The 22041-nt window shown below is 37.1% G+C and overlaps 1 protein-coding gene across 1 annotated transcript; it reads left to right on the forward strand.

Moving 5' to 3' along the window:
* Positions 1-7310: 7310 nt before the first annotated feature.
* On the forward strand, positions 7311-21197 carry LOC136560725 (prostatic acid phosphatase-like). The gene is made up of 10 exons (XM_066557122.1): positions 7311-7424; positions 8775-8870; positions 11411-11497; positions 12118-12270; positions 14416-14514; positions 15612-15707; positions 18123-18255; positions 19500-19582; positions 20460-20566; positions 21041-21197. The coding sequence occupies exons 1-10, from the start codon at positions 7311-7313 to the stop codon at positions 21195-21197; spliced, it is 1125 nt and encodes a 374-aa protein (XP_066413219.1).
* Positions 21198-22041: the final 844 nt, after the last annotated feature.

Consider the following 22041-nt stretch of genomic DNA (forward strand, 5'->3'; position numbering starts at 1 on the left):
TACCTGGAACTATTACAGAACACAAGTATGTTCTAGAACATTGTGATAGTCTCATGGGTTTAGAGATGGGTGGTAACTCAATTAGAAATGCATAATGATCTCTGCCAATGGTATCTCTTCTTTTCTTACTTTCTTAAAGGGAAGTAATACATATTTCCCAAATTGCATTTACTTGCTATTTACCTGAAACGTCTAAGACCCAGCTGTATTAGTAGTCCAACAGTTAATATATATATACATACATAGTTAGGAAATTAATAAAACTACCACATTTACTTTTACCTTTACATTTTACTTTTACCTTTCCAAGGTGAGCAGATGAAGAAATGTACAGTAAACTTCTCCCTTTTCTTTTCTTTACCTACCCAGCAACTTTCAGCAAATGGTTCCACGCAAAACCATTAGTCTGAATGGCTGAAAACTGTTTCCTACCCAAAAATCCCCAACAAACTATGTGAAAAGAGGAAGAGAAGAAACTACATTACCCCAGCTTGATCCTTGTGACCAGTTACATTCTCACATTTTGTAAAATTAATCCAAAAGCCTCTCTCTCTTGCTGAATGCCTATAACAATACAGATGAAAATATAGAAAGAGAAAATTATTTAAGAGTTAATAACACAAGTATATAAAAATCACTGCATTGTTTTTTCATCATTTCTCACAGTGTTGAAAGAAGAAGCAGACACTGGCTTAAACAAACTCTTAACTTCCAGTGCATACATATATATTGCCTATATTACCCTGAATATAGGAATGAAAAATGATTGAAATTAATCTTTATTTAAATTTGGACATGTGGCCATGGATTCTAGATAGCTTATTGCAGTAATGCTGTTCTGGATTTCTCAACACATTATAGGATTTCCAATGATTCTCACAAAAGTGTCCATCAGGAACCTACTGCAGCTACAGTGGCCCAAAGTGCAATGAACAGAAGAGAGCTTAACACTAGATGGCAATATGCTTTTGCAAAATATTTATCTGAGGTGCCTGTAGATCAAGGCAAATATTCTTCAATCTATTGTACTATTTCTTGGTTCTCATGTATGTTTAGACATACAGTTTTTCTTTGGTTTGCACTAAAATAAACTCTCATTTCATGCTATTGCATTTTTTCTCATTGTTTGCTTTAAATTAAGCTTAGACAGTACTCTGATCCAGGCAGAAGAGATTCACAGTTTAACTGAAAATATGTTACAAATTATTCACTATTTTTGTGTGCATGGAAAACATGTGAAGAATCATACATGGAATGTTGACCAAATTTCTCCTGCTTGGCAAACTGCAAATCAAAAGGAAGTTTGTTTTGTGGGCTACCTTCTACTGATGTAAATCAGAACGTGAACCTAACCATGTACCTTTTAAACACAGGATTGCTTTGGGCAGCATTTTCCCCCACTACCTGAAGCATTAAACTTGCTTAGCCACTTTTTGCTCTCACCTAACCAAATAGCTTCCACCAAAGCCCAAGTCTGTTAATGCTGTTGGAATAGCCTGGATTGTGCTACAGTTACCCAATGTACTTTGGGTTAAAAAATCAAAGCATTCTGTACTTTGTGTTGGGCTTTTCCCAATTCCTTGGAAAGCTCAACTTGTTATAAATCAAACCAATAAACATACACTTTGTAAAACTAAACCCACATTATACTTATCAGCTAAGTTGCTAAATAATGAGTAGCTTGGATGTTTCCAAGAATTATTGGTATTTGAAGGTAACATTAATCTGTCTCAGCAGTGGCAGCAGCTCAGAAAAGCCTTGGTCAATTCCCTGCATGATATTAGGTGCATCTTCATTTTACTAGCACTTCTTTTTCTGAAAAACTGGGTTCCTTGAAGCTACTACCACTCCCATACACAATCTATTCTCTCTTCCCTATCTCAAAACAAAACAACAGGGTGATTGCCAGTACCATTTTGTCTGTTCTTCATCTTAGCTATTGCCTTCTAGACAGTTTGTCCCATATTTCTGCAAAAGGCAATTTTATGCCTTTTGTGCTCTTTGTGGATGTGTCTGTGAAGACAAATATGGACAACACAAGATTATAGTACGTAAGAAAATGGGACATTATTCAAGGTACTTTGTTGAGGTCAATAGAGATACAGGACAGAACAAACTCATTGTTATTTCTAAATTAAAGGATAGTTTCAAATTTCCATAACCCTGATATGCAATATTTATTTTAGTTTGATTTAAAATGAGAGAAACTGGACATATGACCTAAGGGAAAAATACACAGTTTGTTTCTAACAGCCATATTTACAGTCAATGCAAATTTCCTTGGAAATGCCAAGGAGAGCTTTGAAACACACCACCACCAGCCAGTCTAGTCAGTATCAATAAACACATTGTAGTGACATAAAAGCACAGTCATCCATTTTAACAGTTCTGACAGTTTCATTCAGAAAACTTTTGTGGCAATATTTAAATTAATGACCAGCCTCTCAAGAAAACATCTGATAGAAAAATATTTGAAATGTGCCATGAAAGCATGCCTATGTCCTAGCATAAAATGCTTTACTGATTTAAATGAAGAAGAGCAAATATTACCAAAACCTCCAAGAATCCAAAGACCCTGCAAGATGATAACAGTACAGGAACAGAACAGAAAGGAAGAGGAGGAGGAATTAGATCTGAAGGAACAGCTAATCTATTAATTTTTCACTACTAATTCGGGATTTAAATATCAAAAAGTAAATTACTCACAGGGGTCAATGACACTGATTACCAGAAAGATACAATATTTATGAGAAATTGTTGACTTATACTTTACCTTAGCTGGTATTTTTATAAAGGACTTTTTGGGTTTTTTTATTCCAATAGAAATAAAAAAGTTATTGAGAGAACATTTAGTCCCTCCCACATATTTGCATTTCAAATCTTGCAGCATTGTGCTAGTACATGATCAGAAATCATTCCAGCTGAGCAGAACAATTGCTTTAATCATAGCTATTGTAGCCTCTCTCAAAGTTAAATATAGTTATTAAAATTTAAAGAAAGCAGCAACCCAAACCCCTCAGGTATTCTAAGGTGCACAAGGATAATTGCTTGATGCTTGATTACACACAGGGAGGTTGTTTGGACTGATGTCAGCACCTGCATGAAACACTTGTGCTTTATGCCCAAGCTAGACAGCTGTGGCCATGGCTGGCTGGAACAAAATGTTCTTTCAGCACAAGTAATATTTCATCTCTCATTATCAAAACAACATGATCCTGCTGGTCCATACAATTCATTAGCAAGTCTAAATAACTAGATAGTGTCACTGGTGTAAAGGCCTCCCATCTCCTAGCCATTTGCTACAACCCTTACTTCTTTCCTGCAGTGCCAGTCTGGTTATGGGATACAGCCATCCATCACACTCGAGCAAGGTTACGTGAATTTGTTCACAGAATTTGGGGGAAAAAAAGAATAATGGAACTTTGCACTGCACAAAATTCAGGTTTGTGACTCACTGATGGCCCAAGATCAAAACAAGAACCACCACTCTGTGGAATACTCCCAGCAAACCCTTGTTCTGGTATTATAGTAATCATCTGCTAAAACACAACTACCAAACTGCATCTTAATTGGCAACTCCACCATGTCAGTGTATTTTATGACCAAAAGTTGATGAGTCATAGAGAACTGGAGAGAAAGTGCTCACATTTGAGAGGAGGGAGTTTTACAGTCCAGCAAAACTCCAGATAAAGCTGCTGAGAACATCATCAGTGGAAGACCAGCTGTGTAAACACAAAGGAAAATATATCTGGATTAAGTTCATCAGCTTCTAAAGTTACTCTATATTTGCATCAATGTAATGGAGAAGAAGCTGGCCACTGTGCAAAAAAAAGTACTGTGTCTCAGGTGACATCAAGAATGCAGCTTTGAACCCAAATGGAAGGCAATTGCCTAGAACACTGAATGGCCTGAGAACAGCCACAGCAGTAGTCCTTACAAGTCCCAACACCGACCGCTGTTTCCTCTTTTCTGCTGCAATTCAAGGAGGAACAGAGAATATGGGGTAATAAGGGATGTATTCTGACAGCAGTAACAAGGACATCATGCATAGTTCTTAAGAGCCCCAGCCCTAGCAAAGATCACTTTATTTGCAGGGCTCCATTTTGTCCATACTCATAACAAGCCTTAACCCAAGTCCTCAAAGCAGCTGGACATGCTTCTAACTCAGTCTGAAAATGTGCAGAAAAGAGTACTATTGAATGAGTATTCTTGCATGCCAACATTGAAATCATTAACAGAAAATCTGATTGGGGCAGAATTCATGTTGAGGCAGGGGTAGTGTGTGCCTGAGGCAAGGCATGGTGACACGACATGCCTTTGTTTTCCAAGCACAAAGGACCAAAGAAGCCTATGTCAAGCATTAGCCAGATAAAGACAACTGATTCCTATCTATTTACCTATTAAGCCAGTGGCTTGGAGTCGGGTTTTTTTTGTTGTTGTTCTGACTGTTAGTTTATTGCAGCTGAAGAAATGATAGCATCACTTTTCTTCATCATTTAATCAAAGCATGTAAGCAGGAGACAAAGAGGTACACTGTAAACCAGAGCAAACCTTGAACTCTCTTGACACATTTAGCCTTGATCTGACTGGAGCTGAGAAAAGATGAGGAAAAGTCATGGAAGCAGACATGGACACCAAAACTACAGAAGCCACAGAAACATGACTTCAACACCAGAGGCTGGAATAACAATCCCACTAAGGAGTTGTTTCAGGCAGGGTTAGGAAGGGGAGGCAGGGTGGGCAGGTTGAAATCTTCCTCCACTTGCCTCTGTCTCCCCACACTGATTCTACACTGGAGTCTTCCTCTAACATTCTTATCACTGTATTTTCAACCAATTCTGATCCTTCTCCATTGTCAATGAAGAAGTAGCATCTCAAGCTGCAAATCCAATCCTACCCTCTACATACCAAGCAGACTTTATCCTACACTTAAAAGTGGGGGGAGGGGGTGAGCATCACAGCATGGAAGGATCCTTTATATTGTAATTTGGGGGTAGAGGGCAAAATTTTGTTCTCTGGATTAATAAGCTTTCAAATAATATACTAGCACTTAAACCATGAAACCATTTTAAAGCACTGGAGCATTATTAATGAGCATTTGCATTCCCTCAACAATGTCAAAGATCCAGCAGCTTCAGATACCACAGTACAGAACACAACACAAAGCTGTACCTTTACTTGCTTAGTAATATTATGTTTATCATGATCCCATAAATATTTCATCAGGTTTATTGGTAAGATAAAGGCATGTGATCTACACCTCATATATCGTCCTTTGTACTCCCAAGGAAAAGAGAGAGGTACAGTTATTACCTTTATCATTATCTTCTCCTCTTCCACCTTCAGCTGCTGCTTTAACACAGACTGCAAGCATATTACAGAAGCAGTAACCTTGATTTTGGAACAGCTAGAGTTCACACACTTCTCACCATGGCACAGCACACTGTTTCGTTCTCCCTCTGTGACCTTCAACAGGAACAGAATTAATCAACATGGTGTGCTTAAAAACAATTCCAGCCCTTTACATGCCTCTTCTCACAGAATTAGAAACATCAAGATCAGATCAAAGGAAGCAAGTATCAGCTTTAACACAAATATTTTTTCACATTTTGTTAATATTTTTACACCAATATTTACACTAATATTTTGTTATCCTCAAAGTAAGAGTAATTTTACCTTCCTAGTTACAGAGGTCTCATGTAAAGTGTGAGACAATGGATGCTTGAAAAGATTAAAGTTAAATCTTTCTGTTCCTGTTGTAGACCTGCAGTCCCTCCTAGACATGAATACAGTATATGAAGAACCTGACTGGAGTCTTGGGAATCTGAGAACTTGCCCGTTTTTTCTGAGTTGGTCTATTTAAAAAAATCTTGTCTTGCAGAGCAGTGTATTTTAGGAGTAGTGTCTGATGCCATGTTTTCTAGAAACAGCAAAACAAAGACTTTTCAGAGAAATTTTTGATGCATGACATATACAGGATATGAATAACTTCAACCTGTTGACCCATATCCCCCCAGGTGCCTCCAAATTAAGAAAAAAAGGGCATTTTCTTTCTCAATAAATGTGAGTAACTCCCCACCACATTTTTCTATTTATTTTCTATTCTATTTCTCTTTAAATTGTCAGAGATAAAAGCAGAAATGAAAGTGTGACATCTGGATGTTTCACAGAGGAATATCTTTAGCTCTGACAGATGTGAAAGATACAACATTGTTTCCTCAGGATGGAGAACTGATCCCCTTAGAGAAGTCTATGTCTAATAATCAAAAGAAAAGCTTTGTTTTGTGTCTTAAACTAGTTTGGGATTATATAACCTTTTTGGGTAGCAACATGATAATTTTTTTCAGTAATTTTTTTTAAATTCTTACAGAGAGCTTTTGCTGACTAAGAAATCACCCTCAATTTTAACATACTAACAGGACTTGAATGAACTGAACATAAATCAGTAACTTGCAACACCAATCCTGTCTCTTGCAATGGTGTCTCTGAGCCAGATTTTTTTCTTTTTTAAAATATACTGGGGAAATGGCAGAAATAACTCTTGATATATGCACACTATAACAATGAGAATGTGTGCAGCAAGAGAGATCTGAAAATTTAAAATTTAACTAACTGTATGAAATTCTGGGGGAAAATTCCAGAAAATACTGTCATATGCTTTGCCACTAGAGACAGAGTCAATCTACTAAAGAGATTAAAAGTTCATTCATATATCTTTATTTTTTTGCAATGAATTCAGGCTCATTCCTGTTCCTTTGCAACAAAACCTTCTGTTGCTTATTCCTCCTACAAATCACAGCCAAATCCCAGGAAAATCCAGAGAGACTTTATAAAAGGACATTTGTTAGCACTGCTCCTTCTAGTACAAAGTGTTCAGAGAAGACTGTGAGCATTAAGAATGCAGATGGTTTAATAGCCCTTTTGCATACAGTAAGATTAAGATACCCACAGCATTTTCATATTTGGGAAGGCTGACTGACCCATACTAAATCCTAGTTAAATAACAGAAGGAAACCTCCAGCTCTTTACATTCACCTGCCTTGCCAGGGGCAGGAATTAGAGAGCTCAAAGATTTCACTCCATGCAATACATGGGACACAGAAATTGAGTACAAGTGAGAAATGCACTTTTCATTTCATGAGTTCCCTGAAAAGCACTAACCCTAGAAGAGGACAGAGAGGCAACTTCACAGCTCACTCTCAGATTTCACTAAGCATGACTGACTCCACCCCTCTTAGCCATATATCTACTGTATCACCACATCCAGCCAGGGACCTTGGTGTGCAAAATAGCTGAAAGCTCCCCTCAGGATGAGAGGAAGGCAACTAGTCTGTGGAATTTGGAGTCTGTGTTTCCTGTTCTGTCTTTTCTGCATCTTTCTTCATCAAACAACAGCTAAAAGAAAACTGAAGTTTGTGTCCCTAGTAAGTATGGCCAAATGAAATTTGTTCAAAACCTGTCACTTACTACTCTTCTTGTACTCTAGGGTAGAGGGGAGGGGGCACCTTTTCAAATATTTAAATGTTTCCTCCGTATTCAAAATTCATTATTGTATTGTCCAAAAAAACAATCTTAATTTTGAATAAGATTTTATAATTTTGTCTCCTTTGTGCACTCCTACATGAACTTACTTTTTGGATGGATATAGAATGCTTATTTTATAGAACTAAGTGAAAAATAACACAGGATTCTGTTTTAAATGTAAAAAAGGATTTCACAAATACCAACTAAATACCAACTGTGCAAAAACCCTCTTACCATGGAAGAGTTTCCACTTTTCCAGTGGTTTCAATGGACTAACATATAAAGTAAATTTCAGTATGTGAAACTCAAACAAGTATACAATGACGTTGAATAAGCAACACAGAAACCAGTGCTTTGAAGTTAATGCTATTTGTAATGGTTATGATGTACCTTTTATTTTCTGGAAGCCTGACTCTTACTCTGAACATCACACACACACACATACAAATAATTAATTTTTTTTTCTTGCAGATTTTGATTTAATTTCTCCCTGCTTGGATTAAGAATTTTTTTTTTTAAATCTTACAGTTTTAGAATCAAATGGCAAATATCTACAGGAATTATTCTGCAAAGCATATGAAGCAGAGAATTCATCATATGAATGAAAAAATCCAATGTACCTTATAAATACATCTTTTATCTGAAGTGAAATTTCAAAACAGGTTCAATGTTTTCAGAGCAACAGTTTAGCCTGTATTTATATATTAGATAACACTTCTATCACCTCCTGTGATGAAAAAGCCAACATATGACTTTTTAAGGCTAATTTCTGCCAAGTAAGAGAACTTCACAGGAGGCAGCCACAGAACTGTTACTTCCAGTAATAGTTTTGGTTTTTTCCTTTTGAATCCCAATTTAGTCATACCAAAATACTAATGTTCAAATATCTCAGATAAAATACTAACATGCTTCTGTTTGTTTTCTGTTTATTTAATATTATGGTCTATACCTTCTAAAATACATAAAACCTCTTTAAAATATAATAGGGTATCCTGTAGTTTTTATAACTTGCAAAAATTTATTTGAACTAATTTATTCTCAAATGCCAAAAAAGAACCAGTTATGTTTGTCTAAATAAATTAAACAGGAAATGTAGCTATCTAAATTTAAGGCACGAACCATTAATATACTTAGCATCTGTCAGATACAGTACTCGCTGTCATAGCATATTCCTTGTGACTACACTAATTAGTAATAATCACCACAAAAAAATAGCAGTAACACAAAAGCAATTTCATCTCTTTTATCAGGTATTTCGCCATGGTGATCATACCCCACAGGAGTTTTTCCCAACTGATAAGCATAAAGAAATTGCAAGACAACAGGGATATGGCCAACTTACCAAGGTGAGTTTGTTTACCTGGGCAAAGAACTGAAATATTGAAAGATGTTGTGTTGATATTTGGGGGTTGGAGCTTTGCTTTCACTTAGAGAAAGCCCTTATTAAGTTGCTACTTAAGGACAGCCAAGGAACTTATGAATAAACTACAGCAACATCACTCACTAATTTTGAAGGAAACTGAGTCAGTCTGTTCTGATCCAGTGTCACCATATGTTGAGCTTTTTGATTGCAGACCAGGATCTTCTGGGAGGAGCCAGGCACTGATGACCGCCTCAGTTCACCTGAGACCATACAGGAAGATTTAAGCATCAGTAGCAGAAGGTGATGGAAGTGCTGACAGACACAACCCTCCCTCAATCTCTGTTGAATAGAAGTGCTTCCTTACTCACAAACTGTTAAGTTCAGTACAAGCAGAAATTTTTCTTATGCTATGCCCAAGAAAGTTGATTTAAAACTCAACTGGTTTAGTGCAGGCATTTTTGGAATCAGCTGTTTCCACAAATGTGCCACAGATGTACAGTATCTGTGCTGCTGAACCAGAAGCAGCACAGATTCTGTATCTGACAGACGTTGTGCCTGCCTTGACTGTAACTTCTACTAGCTGCCACCACTTACAAATGGAGCCACAGGTGAACTGTACTATCAGACTGTAGGGCAATATTTGGACACTGGGTGTTTTTTCCCCTCCCACTGGCAGGACCACTATGTCTGTGTGCTTGTGCCTCATTCCTTTTTCCCCAAGATATGTTATTTGGATTGAAAAAGCGGCCAGTTATTTGCCCAGCACTCAGAACCAGGCAGTCTCCCTGAAGTAGCTGAGAAGTGCCAGAAGTCTGGTTGCCCCAGACAAATGGCTACAGTGCATGTGGAGGCAGACCTGAGGTGTGTCTCTCTGCTAGGGACACACACCTTATGTCCAATGTGTCTCTCTCCTAAAAGAACTCGCCAGGTCACCAAAATCAGAACAGAACAAACTGCCTGAGGGGTTCCTCTTCCCCACTGTTCTTAGGAGGCAAAACTGGTCTCCAAAGCAAATCAGGCCTGTTTCTGCTCATGTCAACTCCCTTGAAGAAACAGGAGTAACAGAGCAGCTTCCCAACTCAGCTATGACTCAATCATTCCATATAAACAGTATTCAAGTTCAGCAATCCATGCCAGCTTGCTCCAAGGCATAGAAGACTTCAAGACCCAGGAGTCAGGGCTTAACAACATGAACATGCATATTAGGCAAGTTGGGGCAGAAGCCTAAACCACACATATAGCCTAGGAAACTGGATGCACAATTCCAGCAAGAGGTGATCACATGCACACACAGTGGGTCCTGAGTAACTCCTAGCTGACTTGGCTTTGAGCAGGAGGTTGGACTAGAGACTTCCTGAGGCCCCTTTCAGCCTGAATTATCCTCTGATCCCACAACTTAGAAAATTGCTTTAGGAAGCAATGAGTACTGTACTTGAGATCCCAGTGTACAGTAATGATTACATGAGCTAAGTGGAAAATATTTAAATTTAGGCCAGTACAAGTAAAAAGAAGGCAATATAGACTATTACAGGGGCACTGTGTATGATTGTGGCGGAGTCAACACCCCAGGGGTGTTTAAGGAAAGAGTGGATGGTACCTAATTCCATGGTCTAGTTGACCTGGGACCGTTAGGTAATAGGTTGGACTCAGTGATCTCAGAGGTCATTTTCAACCTAACTGATTTTGTGATTCAGTGATTCATGTGTCATGTGTTCACAAAATTATGTTGGTAGGTTGAAAGATGCTCAGCTAAGAGCTACTAAAATGTTGGGACTGGAAAAATTTTGCTTTGAGGGTAGAGAATTGTCATCAGTTTCATTTAACACAGAGATAAAGTGATTTGATTCCATTTTATGGATTATTGTTTAACTGTGAATAAGATCTGTGATGGTGAATGTTATTCAAAAGTGTAACAAGATTCAGTGACTGAAAGTTGGGAACATAATCAGGCAAGAATCAAAAATCAAATGCTTCAGACTGTTGATAATAATTAACTATTGCAGAAAAAGGCCCAAAGGCTTGGAGGACTTTTACCTCAAAACTTCTGTTCTGAAAAACTAGATCTTGCCCAGGCTAAAACTCTACCCCCATAAGGAATAGAGCATCTGGTGATGCTCTATGGGATTCATATCCTGGATGTGTCTCCATGGACAGGTGGCTGCTCGGTCTGCACTCCCAGTTAATCATCTCTGAGACAGCAATAGAGTAGAAAGTAGACAGATGGTGTTGGAACATCTCTATGCCTGCTTTAAGTCTCACTAGCTCAGATAAACATACACATAGCTTTCCACAGAGCAAAATACAAAACTGCATCCACCAGGAGTCATAGCTAACATTATCCAACACCATACATGCAGCAATTTCACTACTTTTTTCTCTTGTCTTCTTTCCTAATTCAATTTGAAAAAGAAAAAAAAGGCTTTATTAAAATAATATCAAATATTATTGCATTATTTTTTGGTTGTATGAATGGATGCATAGCACATTTCTTTAGCCTCTCATGCTCTTGTGTTACTTCTACAGCTTGGCATACAACAACAGTATGAGCTTGGCCAGTACCTGCGGAGGAGATACTCTCACTTCCTGAGCATTGTATACAAGCAGTGTGAGGCAAGTACTGGATCTGGGCAGGAAGATGTTTTTCATGGTTGTTAATGGGACTTCCTGGATGCATAAAAGTCTAAACCTGGTGCAGTTGAAGAAAATTTAATACCAACTGAAGTCAATGTCATTCCAAATATCCAAAGTAGCCCTGAAACTGTAGTTCAGCTTTTATCCTGATGGCTACCTGAAAACCACAAAAAATTCTTTTTAGGCTGCACATCAGGTTCAGCTCCCTCACTGCTGTATGGCAGAGCATCTATGTCAAATACCTCCAATGCTACACTTCCACATGGAATGCAGATACAACTCAGTTTTCATTTAAGTTCCAGCTTTTTAGTGCACATATGACGTGCCAAAGCCTAGAGGGTCAAACAGAGTCAATCTCAAGCTGTCTACCAGGATTTCTAAGATGTTACCCTGCTGCAGCTCAGTTGTCCAGCAAAATTTTATTCCAGCTGCAGTCTTTCTCCTTCCTCCTTCTTTCTCATAGTCTTTCTTCATGTCACTCCATTTTAATGACAACTTCCCCAGTACCAGCCCCTTTTTTTCCTACAAAGACAATAAAGTAAACCTAATGAAAGAAATTACCATCCAAAATGTTTCTTTTTTCTTTTTTCTTCCTTCAGATTTATGTTCAAAGCACTGACTGTGATCACACACTTATGAGTGCTCAGGCAAGTCTTGCTGGACTGTACCCTCCAACACAGGATCAGATTTGGAACCCCAAAATCCTTTGGCAGCCAATTCCAGTTCACACAATGCCACTGTCACAGGATAATGTGAGTATAAACTAGGGGCATCTACTTTCCCTTGATCATTAGTAAAGTACATAGGACATGAGATGAAGGTGCAGCAAAAAGTGCATGTTAGAGGCAATAAAGGAACATTGTTAAAAGCATTTTGCAGAAATGCTTAATAAGCTGATTAGAAGTGTTGGCAAGTATTTCCACAGGAATGGACTTGCATATCAGAGACATGATCTTGACAAAAGAGAAAGAAAAATGGGAGTACTGGGTATAGAGAAAAAGAGTTCATTTATAAGGTAAATCACTGTAAAAGTAGATTAATTCTAAATTTAATGCAAACATTCTTTTCTTTGTGTGACAAGAGAAAACATACTTAATCTCACTAGTGCTTCAGAACTGCTTAGTCCACAGCCAATGGAAAAGACAAAAGAATCATTCTGGGACTTACATTATGGTAAGAATTGAGTTACAGGATTGTTTTTCATGCACTTTGCAGGTCAGTGCATGTACTCCAAGGATTGGTGAGAAAAGTTAAAGGGAAAAGGAAGGAGGACTCAGAGCTTTAAGCACAAGTTCATAGGGCAATGTATTAATTCATCTCCCTTCCTCAGCTCCTCGCTTTGGAGTTGTAAGGAATCCTGCAGATAGCAGCTCTGTAGCTTGCATATACTTGTCCTAGAGGGCAAAGCTGTGCAGCTGGCTGGAGCTGGAACATCCTGTGTGTGGAAAATTTATGATAAAAAGTTAAGATCAGGAGTGTGCAGCCTGAGTCCCAGTTTGTGAGAGCAGGTTTGCACTTGTGATGCAAGATAAATTGTGTGGGCTTTACAAGTCTAATTAACACAGTCTGTGATGATAAGAAAATCACGTCAGAGAGGTCATGGAGCAATGCTTCTCACCTCAGGGTGATGAGAGCATGAAGATGGAAGGTATGGAGAAATGTCTTCCTCTTCACACACACAGCCAGGCACAGTCAGGAGCTGCTTCTGACACTGTCACAGGCGGGGATATCCCAGCAGAGAGACAAGAATACCCGGCCAGTATCAACACAAAAGGCAAAGTCAGCAAGCAGGTGTTGCACCTCATTCACATCTAGGGGAGCAAGGAAGTTTATTCAAACAAATCATAAAGTCATGGACACATGCACAGTTTTCATACTTTTTTCAACTATTTATGTTTTAACTTTATTTAGTCCTTACTGCATATACAGGCTAAACCTGAGACCACATGTATCCTACAGCACAAAACAAGTGCCCATCATTTATTGGTGAAATCATGCCTGTTCATGAACCTATGGCTATAATTCACAAATACCTTCCTATCTTGTGGAATGCATAGACTGTATTTCTAAAAAGATTGAGGAACTGCTGTGAAGCATTCCAAGCTAATTATCCCTTCAAATCTCTCAAATTCTTTTCAAAGTTCTTTTAATATTGGGACTATATAGATGGAGCTACATTACTGGGAAAAAGACAAAAAAGCACATTAGGAAAAAGCACTAATACTATCAGTGTCAAATTTTAATTTTTGTTTTAAATTTAGCACAGAACATGAAAATTAACTCAATTTAGCTAACATATATAAATACATATAAATGAAATAACAAGTTTTTAAGATATTCCAGCCATATGTAACCTTCATATAGCTTAGATTAATGAAAAACAGAACTGAGTTACAGAAAGTTCACAAGTTTCTACAATTTAGCTGAACTAAATGAAGCTGTGTTAAATAGACTCAATACAGTTGAGTATGCACAAAGACTCCTATTGCAGTCCAGCTGCTACTTTGTAATTTGTTGTAAAAATGTGATGGTGTGTTTAAAGAAAGATTGAACACAATGAATGGAATCATCCCTGGAGAAGCTAAGAACAAAGGAGTTCATGAGGGCTTGTCTTAGTCTTCTGTCAAAGGATGAATTTCATCTTGTGTAAATGAATCCTTTAACTTTGAACTACTGCAGCTATTACTCCTCTGAACATTTAAAGATTATTTTGTGTGTAGTCATCAGTATGACTCCTAGAGTCCTGAAGATGAATATCCTTGAAACTACGTTCCCAAATTATTTTTCAGCTTGTCCTAACTAGTGCAGCAAATCAGAACAGCAATTCTGCAAGGGTATATTGAATTGCAGAACAAGATGCACCTTGCCTAACTAGGATTTTGCAATTTTCTTTCCAGTTGCTATACCTACCTTTCTCACACTGCCCAAAATACAAGGAGCTTCTGAAAGAAACCTTTGCAACAAGGGATTTCCAAAGGCAATTCAAGCACTACAAGGTGAAGTATTCTCAGTTCTGGAAATCCAGTTAAAGCGTACCACTTCTTCAACATTATCTAACACATAGGTTTTAAAACAACAGTTAATATGCTCCCTTCAGATCTCTGATCTTCAGAGTGGGTGTAGACAACATACCCAAAAAACAATTACAACATTACAGATCCAGCTGGACTGGGCTATTCCCAGCAATTGAAAATGACAAGTCACAGAAAAGATAAATTATTGACCTACTTGCAAAAGCTTAGTTTCTAGGGGACTAGACAAAACAAAAACTCAGATAAAATCAATGTCAATGCCTCTCAAATTATTCCAATACCTCTCTCTGTTTACTCCCATGTAAAGCAACTCCTCTGACATCTCTGCCTATATAAGTCTGTGGGTTCAGATTCATTTTCTCAGCTCAATTCCTCAGAATTTCTATAACAGCGTCAGTGTTTTTCTCAAGTACTTATTCATGTTTCCCACCCAAAATCTTAATTTAGGTGTTCCCTTATGTTTTGTGCCTGTCTTCATATAGTATCCTTTCCTTTCTTTCTCCATCATCAAAACCTTTGCATGACTATATAACCACATGTTTATTCTGCTGCAACCTTCTACTTCACACGTGTATTCAAAAGGACACTATGAACCTCACCTGTTTTTCTATTATCTCTCACCACTGACCTCAATCATCCATTTGTGGCTCTGCATCTGGGTATTATATGCAAGTAAATCACAATTCCCATTTTATCAAATTTACATCATACCTCTCCTTCTCCTGAGTACCAGTATCAGAATAATTCTTTCTATCACACTTCCTTTAAGCATTTCTTGGATTTCTGCCAGACTTCTTCATATATCTGCGTTCCTTCTACTTCCTTCTAAACATTTTCACCGGGCATAAACAATCACCATACTTCAAATCTGAGCTAAAATCACCAACCTTGTCTAAATGAATAGGCCAAATTCTCTTACATCTAGGCAATGGTTCATTGCTTAAGTGCAAAGTGCAAAGACTGTCTTCTTTCTAAAAATTCCTATGTACTACTATGACCGTGTGTAGAAATCATGTAAAAATGCCCTCATTACTACAAGTTTGGATTTTTTTGTATTCCAGCAATTTCTGAAGTTTTTAGCCACTCATACAGGATATCCAGTGAAGAAGTTGACTAGTGAAAGGATTTGGAAGCTCTCTGACACTTTACAATATGAGGTAAATAGAATCATAGAATCATTTAGGTTGGAAAAGACCCTTAAGATCTTTGATTCCAATAGAAATTCCTACATTTTCTTACACCTGATATTTTTATTTGGTTTATTTTTTTATTGTAAGACATAAAAAGATCGTAAATCAGTGCTTCAAATTTTTTTAAACATCGACTACTTGCATCTTCTTTCCCAGAAACCCCCACCTAATGTCAAACTTACAATTGAAAATCCTGTTAACTCTCTAGGTGTGAGGCTGCTGTGTGTCATCCACCACTGTAAGGAACACAATCTAGTGGACTTTCACATTCAAGATCCAGCCACTGACTGGAGAATATGGAGCATTAGGCAAAAGAATATCTTTGGATAAAATTGTCTTGCAACTCCCCCAGACCCCACTAGGAGATACACAGGGATAAAAATATGTTGCTGGCAAAGAAACATAAGCATCTTTCCACAAAAATTTTATGCAAATTGTATAAGCAAGAGAAACCATTATTTGTACACGGCCAGTAGTGGATAGAGTATTTTCAGAAATTAAACAACCATTGGAATGACACAAATTTGTACAAGTTTGGGAGCTTGTCCGAAGCAAAGAGACCAGGCATATCATGAAAGATTGTGGATTTTATAACAAAAGGGGTATTGTGGTGCCAAACTGGCATGGGTATCTGGAATTCCACATGGGTATCTGGATTTCCACAGTTTGGAAATGTCATGATTTGAAAAAATCCTAACTGCCTTTAATTTAGCAAGTCCCACTTCAAAGTCTAGACTTACCTGAGCTGACACAAAATTGCAGAGTGTTGTGTTAAAAAAGTTATTTTTGAAGGCAGCTTTTGCTACAGTTTCATGCATAACTATTTATTAACAAATATCAATGATAAATTGGTTGTCAGTACTGGGATATTAATGAGGGAGTTTTAAGGTGGATTTCAGAAGCAACATGTAATATTTTACAGGGTGTGATACGAATGAGTTTACCTTCATTCCTTCAGTTTTTGCAAAAGTCCAACTTCGATCAAAGCAGACTTGAATAGAATGTCAGCCAGGGCCTTAAGTTAAATGAAATGTTAACATGTTGGGACATCTCACTGTAATTTCAGTGAGGTCACCCTTCCATGTTTTCCAAATGCAGGACCTCGACTTTCTATTTCAGTAGTTAAATCATACCGAGAATCTGTGTCACCAGACAAATCTGGAAAACTCACAGCTCCCATAAAGAATCTAGCTAAACACTGGAATAAAAAAATAAATAAATTGTTCTTCTCCTTCTAGTGTTATATTTGATGAGCCTTGGCATTTGATACTACTGACTGAGGACTCTGAGGGTATTAATTAAAGGCATCTGCCATAAAAACCTCTCTCATTTTTCAAGCATACAGAGAGAGTGCTTACACAGTTTTTAAATACAATTCATGAAACCACAGTAGCACACATGTCTCTGCATTTGTTATTTTCAGCTAAGTGTTATTTGACTTTCAGGTAACTTGGAGACTGATGTGTTTGCTTGCCTACAGACTGTCTTAAATAGCATGCAACCATCCAATTCTTTCCTCAAGGCATAAATCACACTTATTAAAAGAGAAATGGATAACATTGAGGTTTGAGCTGGTTTAACCTAGCGCATTCTATTGTTTTCTTGTTTAAACAAACCCTTAAAGTAGTTGACATTTTCCTTTGAGCTCGCTTGTTACAAGAACAGTCCTTTAGGTAAGCTCAGTCCAAAGGTTACATCGCTCTACAGAAAAATTACCAACCTTGTTTAAACAGGAATTCAGGGTACTGCAAACCAGGAGTGTTGTGCTTGTCTTCCCTTCTCACAGTTGTGATCACTAATATACCTTGGACTGCATCCCCAAGGAAAGACTAATCCATTCCCCTTTAGCTTGAGGACTGTGATAGTATCCAATAGACCATAATAGGTACAAATTTAATTTATATCTCTTCCTTATATATCTACCCCATACTTCAGTACATCCATACTACAGCTATAACATTGATCTCTGTATTCCTCTTACACCTGAGAGCTACCAGCCCTTAAAACCCTGATATTTATATAGGATTTGTTTCAGTAAAAATACATCCCAGCACATGACTGGAAAAACCATATAGTGATTTTTTTTAACCTGACAATATAAAAAACGCCAGTTGCTTTTTGCATAATTTTAGTATTATTAATAAAGATTCCTCTTCTTGTTGAAAACTGCCCTTCAAATTTCTTTCAAGCACTATGATGCTATAAATAGGAATGCTACAGCTGTCTAAATGCAAAACACAGTCATCATTTTATTACAATGAGAAAATGTTACTGGAGTGAAACATTTGGAATTTGTTCAGAGAAGTATTTTTTGCCAGAATAAATAACAGTTAGCAGTAGGAATCAGTAGGAAAATCACCATGTTTTCTTTCTTCACTGTAGGATATTAACAATTATACTTTACCTGTTTGGGCTACTCATGGTGTCAAGACCAAGCTGATAAAGCTGTCAGAATTGTTATTGCAGGCGGAATTTGGGTTCCACAAACAAAAACAAAAATCACGTTTGCAGGGAGGTAAGCTGAATTCTTACCCCATTTAAAACCAAAAGTAGGATGGGAAAGAAGAAAGGGTATATGACAAACAATGCTGCTGATTCTATGGTAGAATGGCGAAAGATACCATTGTGGGGATATTGATGAACAGCACTGAAATATTTTGATTAATGGGGAGGGAGATGGTGAGCATATGAATCATGAATATCCTAATCTAACATTGTAATTGAGGTATCATTTAGATTACACTGTGTAAGAAATTCAATATAACATACAGATTCTTGTTGAATTGAATCAAGCCTGAACTTAGCATAAGCCATGTGTAACTTAAAAAAATATTATTTGTAAGAATGGTGACTCTGTTACCTAACATCTTCATATGCCACTGCTGAGAGTCCTAAAATGAGATTACTAAACTGCTTTTAAACTTTACTCTGCTCAGAAAACAGCAACTAAAATTTGAAAGTATTTTATACCTTTTTTATCACTCATTCTCCTCCATTCATCCACTGTCATATTTTGAGCCTCCTTTTTGTTTTATATGGGCAGTGTGCAGGCAGGATCTGTGAGCTAGGAAGACAAATGAACAAATAACATGAATTAACTTGTTGCATTTTTCAAAGCTCCAACTTGCAAAACTTGGCACAAAGTTCAAACCTCTGCCCTTGCTTTACTAATAATTGTTATTAAAAATGTGCCAGAAGCTAAAGACTAATTCTGTCTAATTTCCTAGTTGGTACAGTTCTATTTTAAGGATTTTAACTTGTCGACGTGCCAACCTTATATTAACATACTAGAGAAGCCATTGATTTAAATCTAGTAGTTTGTCTTACAGTTTTTCAGCAGTTAACATTAACAAAATGCAGACAACCACACAATTTATAAAGCCCCGGAGTCAAGAGGATATGCTCTTTTTTTTCCTCTGGAAAGCTGGAAATCACTCAAGCTACACAGACAACAGGGTAGCATTCATTACTGTGCTCTTCTTGCACTGTTCTGCTGGCACAAAGTAACTGTGAATGCACTGTTTGAAGCTGTTGAGGCTATTAGGGATCCCCAAAACATTTTACACAGAAGTAAAACAGGCCCACTGTTCATTTGAAAGATACTGTCACTATTAATCAAGGCACTCTGCACAAATTACTAGTTGAGTCAATTGAATAAATCTGGTGCACTTAGTGACGGATTGCTGAAATGGCAGCAGTCGATACAGATGTTAACACAAGCATCTCTTTCATTGTCACTGCTTCCCCATTTTCTTTCAGGTATTCTTTTAAAAACTATTCTAAAGCATATTTTAGATGCTAGAAAGCCTTCATACCATCAAAAAATGGTTATGTATTCCACGGTGAGTGCTTTCTGTTTCTCTTGTGTTTCCTTTCTGCAGTTATTAAATGCAGTGAAAGCCATGAAATTTTATTTCCTTTATCAAATACAGCTACAAGCATTTTTTTATTTGGTTAACCTTAAATGTCCTCAGATTTAAAAAAAATTTTAATGAACAGATGCTGCTTTGAAACCTGAAGCATTCCACTTTCTACTGAATGTCATGGTTTTTTTCATTGTAATAATGTTTTGATTGAGCAGGGAGCTGGAAAAATCATGCCTCATGTTTTATTAAACCTGGATCACAAAGTTAATTTAAAACAAAATCTCCTTCTTCCTGCATCTTTTTCAAGTGCATATGAGGAAAAAAAGAAAAAAATTAAGTTACAGTTATTTTATCAGGCCTTATGAAGGCAGTTATTCAATTGTGTTCTTATATTTTTGTTTAGAATGTACAAATGCTGTCATTGGAGGAGGAAATTTTTGGATTGCTCTCACTAAAAAGCTCCTGTTTCTAAACTGCATTTATATCATGACCTACTGGGTATATATCAGCTAAAAAACTTACTGATCTGATCTCAAATACTGTATATTTAACCAGCAAAACCACTAGTTCTTTTTAAAAGAAGTTTTAACAGCTCCTATTAAATATGCAAGAGCTGCAAGGGACTAAGACTTCTTAAATATTTACATATATGTATACTTTATACATGCAGGACTTCAGTTTATATAGCCATAAAGGGACAATGTTTGCTCAACAGTGCAGAGGGCAAGTACTAATGAGGCCCTAATAAGGTTAATGTTGAGTGGACAGATAATGTGTGGGAAATATTGTTAAATAATAGGTTCATGCAATCATTTTCAACAGACCTTTAATTAAAGGTTTCCTCTGTTCCCAGCATGCAACCACCATTGCTGCCTTACAGATGGCACTCAATGTCTTCAATGGGAAATTGCCTCCTCACAGTGCCTGCCATTTTTTTGAACTTTACCAGGAAAAAAATGGGCAAGTATCTGCAAGCTATTCTGCTAATATGTACTTTTTCTTAAAAGGAATTTTCTGATACCCAAGACTAATTAAACCAGATACCTGAGGTTCACTATTCAGGGAAATATTACACATTGATTTTAATTATTGTAATTGCATTCATTTTAGTAGTCAGTAGCAGAATAAGCCTGAAAACCATATATATCTATATCTGTATATATATCTTACACTTATGAAAAGTTTTACTCCATCCTTTTTATCTATTTAACTCCTTAGCAAAGACAGCAAACTACATGCAAATTGGTGTTGACACCCTGTTGCTTAATAAGTTCTCTTCAGAGTATTACTTATATTAGTAAACCATAAAGATATTAGCAACCAGACAAATAAGCTGGCTAAAAGTTTACCCCCAGGTACAATAACTGCAGCATGGAAAGGCTGTGTGGTTTTGCACAGCTGCCTTTATTTTGACCCCTCTGTGTTTTGAAACAGGCAATACACCATAGAAATGTACTACAGGAACGATTCTTCGAGGGAGCCTCACCCTCTCACTCTCCCTGGCTGCAAATTTCACTGTCCCCTGGAGAGATTTACTCATCTGGTCTCTCCCATCCTCATACCCTATTGGACAAGAGAATGTAGAATGTAGGATATCAAAAGAGGTAAGCTAAGTGCTTTGGGCACATGTACCCAAAAATAAAGTCAGGATTTCATCTTGAGCCAACAGCTCATTTGAAGTGACAATCATTTTCATAAGGGTCTGCTCTAAAATGAAAAATATGCAGATCCAGGAAAAGAGATTTGTAACCGTGGCTGTCATTTCTCCTCCATCAATACATTTACCTATTCCAGACCAACTTTCTGGTGAAATAAAATCAAAGCTGATCTGACTTTAGAGTTCTGTTTTTCATGTGGGTTTTTTTGCTTTGTTTTGGTTTAGTACAGTCAAAAAGACCTTCAGTTACTGAAGAAGTACATGTAAATGCACTGACTTACAATAGTCACCTTTTCCTCTCTAACTGCAGAGTATTTGTCCAAGCTGATTAACAACAGTCAACATTAGGCATTCTCTTGATTTTAGCAGTCATTCAGAGATCAAAAGAGATGAATATTGAATAGTACACCAGATTGGTACTTACCAGAATGTCAAAAGTATACAAACACACATTGGTATACTACTTCATTTCCTCATAGCTTGTCTATATCACCATATTAGGATGCTTAAATTTCCATTTTGACCACTTACAATACTTAGTTTTGCAAAATGAGGAAACAGAAAGGCAAAAAATGACATTGTCTTTTATCTAGCTCTATATTACTTAAGGGAAATGAAAATCTAAGAAATCTCGGTTTTCTCATGTTCAAATATTGTACCCAACATTAAAAAAGTCCCATATGGCTTTCTGAATCACAGATCTCAAGAAGAATTTGAATCGTCAGAGATTATAAGAATGCAAACCAGGCAACTCATCTGGTTGAAAATAATTTCCTGT

This window comes from Molothrus aeneus, chromosome 1, assembly GCF_037042795.1.
Source record: "Molothrus aeneus isolate 106 chromosome 1, BPBGC_Maene_1.0, whole genome shotgun sequence".
Taxonomy (NCBI): Eukaryota; Metazoa; Chordata; class Aves; order Passeriformes; family Icteridae; genus Molothrus; species Molothrus aeneus.

What these genes read in the sequence shown, in the direction of transcription:
- LOC136560725 (XM_066557122.1), top strand. Translation starts at nt 7,311, where the DNA reads ATGAGAGGAAGGCAACTAGTCTGTGGAATTTGGAGTCTGTGTTTCCTG. An exon ending in TTGTATACAAGCAGTGTGAG is followed by an intron (nt 11,498 to 12,117) that starts GCAAGTACTGGA and finishes TTCTTCCTTCAG; the next exon opens with ATTTATGTTCAAAGCACTGA. An exon ending in CTGACACTTTACAATATGAG is followed by an intron (nt 15,708 to 18,122) that starts GTAAATAGAATC and finishes TCTTCACTGTAG; the next exon opens with GATATTAACAATTATACTTT.